The following is a 10,948-nucleotide window of genomic DNA, read 5'->3' on the forward strand; positions in this document are numbered from 1 at the left end:
AATTTCAATTTTTTTATGACAATAGATTTCACGGGTAAATTGTGACTTTTTTGAAGTTTTGGATATGTGAATTTTATGTAGTTGCTTTTTGATTATACATCTCTTGCATTTTTATCATTTTTGTTCATTTTTATTTTTTGAATTGTTCTTATCAAATTTTTTTTTTTTTTTAACTCTTATAACAAGTTTTATACACTCAAATTGATTCAAGCAGAGATGCTTAAGTGCTTAACAACAAAGAAATTTCTTGAGAATTCCTTAATTAATCAGGGAAGTGGAGGAAATACTACATGGGATAGAGCGATGACTTCTAGCATAAGCAAGTCCTCAAAGTCACTAGGGATTATTATTGANCAAAAAAAAAAAAAAAAGTAAGAAAATAATCCAAGCTACTTTATTAATTTTTTGGATAGACATAAAAATTTCAATTGTTATGATTAACTTTTAGACAATTTAAAATTAAATTTACTTTCCTTTTTAGTTTGAATTAACGCATCTTAAGTCTTTGTTTTGATAAAGAGAAATCTTTTGTTTTTCTCATTTTATTTAATACAATTATTGTTCTTTTTTTTTTTTTTTTATTTGTCATATATTTAGTTTATCACATTGCAATATGGATTGTTAGGACATATTGTATCATGTTAAGAACATATGTCATTTAGAATTGACTTATCCTTTACAAAACACATTTTACTTGTATTGGTATAGATTAGGATGTTTAATACTTCAAGGAACAAGAGTTCAAGTTAAGTATTGAACCATGCAAATCTGCTCTAGAAACAAGTGAAGAAGTGTTGTATTTATATAAGCTCGACAGATGGTATCATCGAGGTTTAAAAGGAATTCTGCCCATGCTCACAGCTTCTTGACAATAACCTATTTATCGAATTTACGAAAATCAGTTTTTCAATCTGATTTCACGCATATCCATGTGTATGTGTTTAGGCTTCTTTTTTCTCACAACCCTAAACATATATAAGGAGTGTTTTAAGGGTCTCAATGGTTTTGCACTTGTTGTTACAAGCATACTTAAACGGAGACAAAGTTTCCTAATTCATCTTTCTCTTGAAGAAGTCTACTGCATTTGTAGCAGTAGGGTTTTGTAACCAAGAGTTTCGTGATCTTCATCGTGTTGATGAACTGAAGAACTTCTTTTGCAAACAACAAGCTCCAGTTAAGGTTACACCTTCTCAACCAATTAACTTAAAGTGAGTTTTTTACTATCTATTTTATTAATAAATTTTAATAATATTTTTTATTTTTTTGTTATGATAAAATTAGTCTAGTATAATATTAAGACCAAGAAACTATGCATGCATCTTGTGTGTGTGTGTGTATAAATTTATTTTTATTTATTTATTTATTTGTAGTTTTCTTGATCGCATGAGCACGTTACCATGGCAACCAAAAAAAAATATTATCGTGTATGTTGATTTTTTCTTATCAAATTCTTAATCAAAAGGTTTCATATGGGGTGGGGTCTTTCATATTCTTATTAACACTTTTTTTTTTTTAGTGGATTCCTTAAAACTAGGTACTACAAAATAACAAGATGTATATAAAAAAGTCAGTATTTATTGAAAACTTCGGTTCCTTCACATTCTTCTTTTTATTAGACGTGATGATTTTTTTTTTTTTTTTAATTATAAGTGTTTAACGATGTTGGAGGAATCTAAACTTTTGTTTGAGTACCTCTCTGAATGGTGAATGATTTGTAGTTTGTATTATAATTAATCACATAGAAAATTTTGACTTAATAATGTTAGGAATAGGACCCAATCAAAAGAATTATTAAAATTTATTAATAAAATAGATAGTAAAAAAATCACTTTAAGACCAAGAAACTATGCATGCATCTTGTGTGTGTGTGTATATATATATATTTATTTATTTATTTGTAGTTTTCTTGATCGCATGAACACGTTACCATGGCAACCAAAAAAAATATTAACGTGTATGTTGATTTTTTCTTATCAAATTCTTAATCAAAAGGTTTCATATGGGGTGGGGTCTTTCATATTCTTATTAACATTTTTTTTTTTTTTTGGTGGATTCCTTAAAACTAGGTACTATAAAATAACAAGATGTATATAAAAAAGTCAGTATTTATTGAAAACTTCGGTTCCTTCACATTCTTCTTTTTATTAGACGTGATGATTTTTTATTTTATTTTATTATAAGTGTTTAACGATGTTGGAGGAATCTAAACTTTTGTTTGAGTACCTCTCTGAATAGTGAATGATTTGTAGTTTGTATTATAATTAATCACACAGAAAATTTTGACATAATAATGTTAGGAATAGGACCCCGTCTAAATATATCATAGATTCAAAATATGAAAATTTCAATTTTTTTATGACAATAGATTTCACGGGTAAATTGTGACTTTTTTGAAGTTTTGGATATGTGAATTTTATGTAGTTGCTTTTTGATTATACATCTCTTGCATTTTTATCATTTTTGTTCATTTTTATTTTTTGAATTGTTCTTATCAAATTTTTTTTTTTTTTTAACTCTTATAACAAGTTTTATACACTCAAATTGATTCAAGCAGAGATGCTTAAGTGCTTAACAACAAAGAAATTTCTTGAGAATTCCTTAATTAATCAGGGAAGTGGAGGAAATACTACATGGGATAGAGCGATGACTTCTAGCATAAGCAAGTCCTCAAAGTCACTAGGGATTATTATTGAGTGTGTGTGAAAACTATCAATATTTGAAAATTTAATTCCCCATTTTTATTAATCTTAAAATTTCATCATTTTTTAATTTTTTTTAATAAGTTGTCCGGTTAGAAAGAAAAATTGCTATCTAATGCTGGTAAGGAGATATTAATCAAAATTGTTGCTCAAGTTGTTCCGACTTATACTATAAGCGTCTTCAAGCTTCCCAATGCCCTGTGTGATGAGATGACAAGTATGGTTCGTAACTTCTAGTGGGGTCAAGCTAATGAAAAAAAAAAATAGCTTGGCTAAGTTGGGAAAAAATGTGTTTATCTACAGATGAAGGAGGATTGGGTTTTCATGATCTAAAGGCATTCAATCTTGCTCTTTTGGCTAAGCAAGGTTGGCGGTTGCAAATGAATACCAATTCTTTAGTTCACAAGGTCTTCAAGGCACGATATTTTCCTAATAGGGACTATCTTTCAGCTGAATTGGGTAACCACCCTTCGTATGCTTGGAGGAGTATTTTAGCAACTCTATTCATTTTTAGACCCCTTAAACACAAACAGTTTAACATAGTTATTTAGCCAAGTGATTAATTTAGATAAATAATTCAAATTTAGGTTAACACAAGTAAATCATATTATTGAAACAGTGCAGAAAATATATAACACAACGATATGATAACCTAGGAAAACCAAACCGGTAACCTGAGGAGGATTTAACCTAGCTATCCTCAAGGTAAAACAGATCCACTATGAAAGAATTGAAGTTTACACAATAGCGACTTAGACCACTAACATCCTATTGCTACCTTGAGTAGGAAACATACTACCACGCCCACGTGATAGCTCCGAGTCCATGGACTACTTCTTTCTTGGATTCACAGCAACCACAAGTACTCTCACTTGTGTTTCTTTAAGCTCTTTATGCAGCAACTGAATCGATCATCAAGCTCTTGACATAATCTTGATTCTTGATAAACCCTAAGTATGCGTGAAGGCAAACACCTCTAGATCTCACAAGAGATTCACACACACAGCATAAACAACAACCTCAAAAAAAAAAATGTGGCTAGAGTTTTTTCTTTTGTACTTAAGGCAAAACATAAAACCCTACACATCAAACGGGCTTAGGCTGAGTTGGAAAATTCTGCAGAAAAATATTCTGCACGAGTTTCAATTGATCGAGTCTAATTTTTGATCGATTGAGCCTTGCAGAAAGACAATAGTAATTTTCTGCAATTACTCAATTCCAACTTTACAAACAAATACTTTGAGCAAGTCTAAAACAAGACTAAACATTTTTATCATAGTTTGCCAACATTACAAATTAAATTTCTAATACATTTAAACCTAAAGTCTTACAACCCAACAGCAAGGAAAACTTTTGGTGACGAAATAGTTTCGTTGCCAAAAGTTTTTTTTTTCAACTACTCGGACCTTTTGGCAATAAATTTTTTGTCGCTAGGACTTTTAGCAACATGGTATTAGCGACAAAACCAATCTCGTCGCCAAAAAACACTTTCAGCGATGAAAAAATGGACTTTTAGAGACAAAAATTTTGTCACTGAAAATATGTTTTGTTGTAGTTATGCACAACCAGAGAAGCCAAAAGCCTACAATAAGCAAAAAAAGAATCATGTCTCTCTCTCTCCCATCTAGGAATATGCAGCTACCCTGTGAGGGAATCTTAGGAAGGGGAGTGTCAATTACACACCTTTCAAAACCATGACAATTTCCTTTGTTTTTGAAGAGTATGTGTACTATGTGTGCACTAGACATTTTTCATGAGATAGTTCAAAATATGGATAAATTACAATTTACAAGACACAGATCGCAATAGTTTTGAATACCATACAGTTCCTACTGGAACAGACAGAAAATCTTGTACTAGTATGCATGCAAATCAAAAATAAAAAATAAAAATAAAAATAACCCCCATATTCAACCTCGGATGAAATTTTGTCCCATTTTTGGATCATTCCAGGCATTTTGGCAAGTTTTAGTCAATACCATCTGAAATTATATATTCAGCCAGAATGCAGAAGAAGTATTAAAAAAGAAAAGAAAAAAGATGAAGCAGACAAGTACAATTTGACACCCATTGATATAGCATATTGTTAATGGTGGTAAGTAAAAAAAAATAATGTTAGTAGTGAACCTAAATAATAATTAGTGAAAACTTGCCATTTCAACATGTTTGTAAAAAAAAAAAAAAAAAAATGCAGAAGAAGAAGAAGAAGAAGTCATTTTTTCATGAGTAAGTTGCATACTTGCATGCACTTAGGGCAAAGAACACTTCTACTATGCCCTCATTTAAAAAAAAAAAAAAAAAAAAAAAAAGCCCTAAAGAATTTTTATTAAAATTTCTTTCCTCCTCCAACACATCATCATCACAAGCCTACAACTTGTATTTGTTTTACTAAACATTAGCTTCCTTTTATTACTTCTCCTTTTCATTTTTTTTAACATTCTACTTTCTAGCCACCTACCAAAAGACCTTATCTCTAACAAGTTTTTTTTGTAATCTCACACTTAATATTTCAATAAACATTTATCTAAACTCAATCGAAACAAGCATGCACTAGTCTCACTAAATTAACTAAAGTTTTTAAAGAGGACAGTCTCATATTTACATGTAGTGAGCATCTATCCTTACTACAGAGTAGAGCTTCATTACTTATCAAAAAAATGAGGTGTATTTGGCTAGATTGGGGAAGAGCTGAAGAGGAAAAGAGGGAAACTTTACTCTGTGAAAATATTGGGGAAGCGCTAAAGTGAAGGGCAACGGTAATATCAACAGACTTCAATTTGATGGGACAATACACTGTCAATGGGTCCACAAAGTCACTCTATTTACCAATATGTCATTGAAAACTAAGTTTGAACTTTTGAAAACTCCCATTTTCTGTTTCTAGTTTCCATCATCCTCACTCAAAATTTTTGAGTTTTGAGTGACAGAAACATCACTCAAAACCAAGCCAAACAAGATTTTTTCGGTGGGACCCACGAGTTTTGGATCATGAGTTATGGAAACAAAGTGATATCACTCAGTTTTGTGGGTTGCAAAACAGCCTCTAACTCTCTTCAATAGTGTAAATATAGGAACCAAAGCAAAATCTACAACTTTATTGTAATTTATGCACGCGATAAGTTGTAGTGATAGAGTTGTGGATCTACAAAAATTCACCACTCACAATTTTTCATATGGACAAATTGTAGGTTTTGTTGTAGTACTAGCATTTTGCTTTTCAATCTCTCTACACTTCCATTTCTTCTCCTTTTTTTCATTTCTATTTTACTTCAATTTTATTTATTAATTTATTTTATGGTTAATGATTTTTTTTTTTCGGTTTTTTTTATTAAGCCAATTAATAGTCTATGCAGTTCATTTCCATACAAAACAATATGTCCAACAATTCTTGAGTAATTAGTTGCATACTTGCATGTACGGGTTCCAAAAAATATTATTGTTGGTAAAAAAAAAAAAATTTTGACTTACCTCTAGTATTTTTTTAACTGAAATTTCCTTTTATTTTAATGAGAGATTATCACATTATCCACTAACTAAATAAAATGTGAAAAATAAAACTCACTACCACTTGTCATTGTATATTTAAAACAAAAAAAAAAATGTCCAGTTAAAAAAGTACTGGATATAAACCAAATAAAAAAAGGCAAAACTTTTGTAAAAGCGGCCCCCCAAATAAAATTGTCTAGCCCCATGTGTCATTGTCTTTTTAAAATATAAATAAAAAACCTACTATCACTAGCCATTGTGTATATATATATATATATTTTTTTTTTTTTTTAAATATGTCCAGTTAAAAAAATACTGGATATAAACCAAATAAAAAAAGGGCAAAACTTTTGTAAAAGCGGCCGCCAAATAAAGGTTCTACTCTCTAACCACCTTCTATTTTACTTTTCAACTGCATTATTTTCCAACATTAAACTTTCTAGCAACCTTCTAAAAGACCTCATCAGTTAGCAAGTCTTCTCATAGCCTCACACTAACTCTCTTGATATCTACTTTGCCATTTTTTTCTTTTCAGTTTTCATTTCTATTTTACTTTAATTTCTATTTAGTTATTTTATCGTTGATGATTCTTTTTTGCCTTTTATTTATTACCAGAAGAAAATTGTGCGTAAAATAGTGAATTTTGCTCACAAAATTTGACTAAACCAAAAAAGAAGTTTAGAAACATAACAAAATGTCACAATATTTTCACACCTTTATTTTCAGTCATGGTAAGTTTCAGTTTGATATATTATTTATTTTTTAGAAATGTTATCTCCATAATATTTTCTTAACAAGTTCTAGATGGCCAGTTGTTACTAATTTTAAAATAGACCCACAACTGATATCACTTTTTTATCCATCATTAATAGTAGTTTACTACCTATGGTTTGTTGTGAAATTAATGTGAAAATGTTGTGGACTTAGCAAATTTTTATTTGATATAAAGAGACTGAGATCTCAACATTATAAAAATATTGTGATATATAACAACAAGTGTTACAACATTTTCACAAAACATTTATTTTCAATTATGGTCGATTATAGTCTCATATTTTATTATTTTATTTCGGCCTATAAAAATTGACATATCAATAATTGTGTATTGTGAAATTTGTTTGTTAATATAATAATAATATATATGCCAGCTCATATAAATATTACAAAAAAGAGCACAAACTGATGACTGAAAAAAAAAAAAAAAAAAAAAAAAAAAAAAAAAAAAAAAAAAAAAAAATGAATGAAGTGATGAATAGTACATATTGAATAAATCAAAAAGTACTGTAGCTACTATAGTAGCTTTTACACATTAACACAATGAGTGTTACAACATTTTTACAAAACATTTATTTTCAATTGTGATTGGTCACAGTCTCATATTTTATTATTTTATTTCGACTTATAAGAAATTAACACCTCAATAATTGTAAAAATATTGTGAAATTTATTGTTAATATAACAATACCTTTATTTTATGTGTATTAGTTCCAGTATGATATTTTATTTTGACCTATAAGGAATTATTATTTCAAAAATTATGAAAATTATTGACAATTTGTTGTGTTAACTAACAACTTTATATATATATATAAATAAATAAAAAAAGAAGAAGAAGAAGGCCAGTGAACTGTGCAAATTGAACTGACAAAAAAAAATGTAGCTACTACATAGTTTTACGCATTTATACTTTTGTTTTAAAAGTGTCGTGAAAAATGTTGTGGATGTAGCACTTCTTTTTTCACAATATTCCTTTATTTTAGTTGTGCTTGGTTCTAGTATGATATTTTATTTTGACTTATAAGAAATTAACACCTTAATAATTGTGAAAATTTATTCTGTTAACTAACAGCTCTTAAAAAAATATAAAAAATAAAAAAAGTGGACCAAATGCTATTACTCGAAGAAAAAAAAAAAAAAAAAGCAAAACAGTGCAATCTCAATCAGGGACGGATCTACTAAGGGGCAGGGGGGGCCATTGCCCCCCCCCCCCCCCCCCCTTCTTCTTCTTTTCAAATTAGCTTTTTTTCTTTCTTTTTTTTCATGCCCATATTTTAGAGTTTATAATTGGCCCCTCTCAAATTTTTGAATTGGTCCAAATAGTCTAAAAGAAACTAATCACTTAACCATTTCTTTGGACCCATCCCCTCCATAGTTCAAATACAACACAACAAAAAATCCACAAATCACCAATATCATAATTCAATAACTCATAACCAAAAAAATCTCATAGAAAAATAAATTCCCTTATGGGGGTGACAATAATTTATATAACTTTTTAATTGATTTATAAATTATGGGAAAGTCAATTACAATATTAAAATTTTTTTTCAAAAGATAAAATGCAAAATTCTTTTAGAAGCCAATATTGATGATGTAGCATTGCCAACTCTTAATATTAATATCCCAATTTTTTAAAATCCTCAAACAAAGTTTTGAAAACTTCATTAGTGTGATTTTTAGTTGCATCCAAAAGTATGGGTTTATCATATTGGTGAGTTGGTCAATGTGATAAAATCAACATATTAATTCCAATTATCCAAAATTTGGAGATCCGAAGTCCTCTTCTTTTTTTACTCTCTTCTTCGAAAAGGTTTGAATATCATATTGTGACTTTCAACTTTTTTAGTTTATATTATTTCCTTCTTAACTTAAATATTTATGGTAATAAAGTGCAATTGTTTTGTCTACCATAATTTTTTTTTTTTAATAAACCATGTCACTTGAAATTTTTTTGGTTCATGCTTTCGCCCCCCCTAGGTTCAAATCCTGGTTCCGTCCCTGATCTCAATAGACCAAATTATTGTAGTTGTTTATTGTTGCTTTAGCACATTCGCACTTTTTATATATAGAAGTTCTCTTCACCAAAAAAAAAAAAGTTTTCATTTAATAGTTATCTTAATCGATATTATACATCCACTTTCAAAAATGGAACTAACGTCTCTGAAGATTAGTAGATTAGTTTTGAGAATATTAGTACAATTGAACCGAATGAAACTAAAAGGTACATTTCCTAGAATCAATAAATAGTGGGCATGCAAAACAACTAAAATTATCCCCAAACAAAAATAAACAATAATAGAAAGACTGATACACGTAGTGTAACGTTAAGATAATTGATAGTTTATATAAATAAAGTCACACATAAGTAGAAAGGCTGTAAGAACAAAACAACACAATAACACTAGTCTATTACACTAAGAACTCCCTGCAATAACTTGCTTATTACAAAACATTTTAAGAAAAGTAGTGTCTCTTTTTTTTACACAAAATACAAGTTACAAGGGAACTTAACTTTAAATCCCAATTTTAAAGTTTGAAATTGTGACTAATTAAAATTAGGAGTTCCTTGTAAAATATTGCTGCTGCAGTTCTCTTGCAAAACTGTGCTCCAGTCATTATTACAACACGAAATTAAATAGCACATCAACCACCATATAACAAAGGATAATCCACTTTCCAATATATATTTACCGCTCAGTTCCCAAACTTCCTTGATCAAACCCAGCTTCAGTAGTCTGCGTCATCATCATTGGCATGACCATAGTCACCACCGTATGTGTCAGCAGCAGAAGGTTCAGTACCGTAGGGTTCAGTACAGTAAGGTTCAACATCGGATCGGTCAACAGCAGAAGACTCAGCACCGGACGGGTCAACAACGGATGGGTCAGCAGCAGAAGACCTAGCACCGGACGGGTCAACAACGGATGGGTCAGCAGCAGAAGGTTCAGTACCGTAGGGTTCAGTACCGTAAGGTTCAATACCGTAAGGTTCAACATCGGATCGGTCAGCAGCAGAAGACTCAGCACCGGACGGGTCAACAACGTATGGGTCAGCAGCAGAAGACTTAGCACCGAATGGGTTAAAATTAGTTAAAACCGCACCTAATTCATCTTTAAACTTACCCACCAAGCGTCTAGCAGTACCAGGCCTCCGCTGCACATTCGGTGTCGCAGAGTTCCCAATATTCACCGTTGAAGCAGGTGGGTGCTGGACAGTATTTCCAAACTTATAAGAAAAATTTAGCGTTCCTTCTCCTTGCTGGGACGTCCCATCCAAGTTCACCACATTTTTGCTCACATGTCTTTCAGCTACCGCCTTCGCATCACCAAAACCTTCCAGTTCAGTGATCAGCACACGGACTTCACCGACATCTCTGTTACCAGTTATTCGACGTGACTTGATCTTAACAACCAGAGCAAGGTGGTTCTCCTTGACCTTCGTGATGTCGATGTTGAAGGTAACGTGGAAGTTCCATTTGGGGTTTGTATTACCTTCTGAGTCAATTGGTGTTTGCTCCTCAGAGGAATGGAGGTTATTGCTGTTGTCGCGAATGGAAACAAGGGCGAAAGGGTTCATTTTTCTGAGTTGAGGTGCATTATGTACGTTCCTCAATCCCTGGGCTGACTGAATTACAAGCTCTAAGGCCCTGTAACCCATATGTGAGGGAATGAATGTGTATGCACTATGTGCTCTGGTTTTGTATTATGTTAGGATTGGCGGTGTAATCCAAAGGCATTGGCTTACACATATGTATAAGCGCATCGTGGAAAAGAGAATATTTGAGTGGGAAGCTTCCTGCAGGTATCCTCACGACTCACGAATCATGTCCAAGAAACTTTCTACGAAAAAAAAAAAAAAAACCCAAAAGAATTTCCTATGCTGACTTTTCTCTTTTCACCCCTCTCTTTCAATATTTACCGTTGACCACCAGTTATTAAGTGGGTATCCTGACGACTCACGATCATGTCCAAGAAACTTTCTAA

The 10,948-nt window shown here is 31.1% G+C and overlaps 1 protein-coding gene across 1 annotated transcript; it reads right to left on the bottom strand.

Annotated features, from left to right (window-relative positions):
* Positions 1-9,692: 9,692 nt before the first annotated feature.
* LOC112021125 (protein SRC2) lies at positions 9,693-10,622 on the bottom strand. The gene has a single exon (XM_024053694.1). The coding sequence runs from the start codon at positions 10,620-10,622 to the stop codon at positions 9,693-9,695; it is 930 nt and encodes a 309-aa protein (XP_023909462.1).
* Positions 10,623-10,948: the final 326 nt, after the last annotated feature.

This window comes from Quercus suber, unplaced genomic scaffold (genome assembly GCF_002906115.3).
Source record: "Quercus suber isolate HL8 unplaced genomic scaffold, Cork oak 2.0 scaffold_287, whole genome shotgun sequence".
Lineage (NCBI taxonomy): Eukaryota > Viridiplantae > Streptophyta > Magnoliopsida > Fagales > Fagaceae > Quercus > Quercus suber.

Excerpts from the sequence above, each read along its gene's own strand:
- LOC112021125 (XM_024053694.1), bottom strand. The coding sequence starts at position 10,622 with ATGGGTTACAGGGCCTTAGAGCTTGTAATTCAGTCAGCCCAGGGATTG.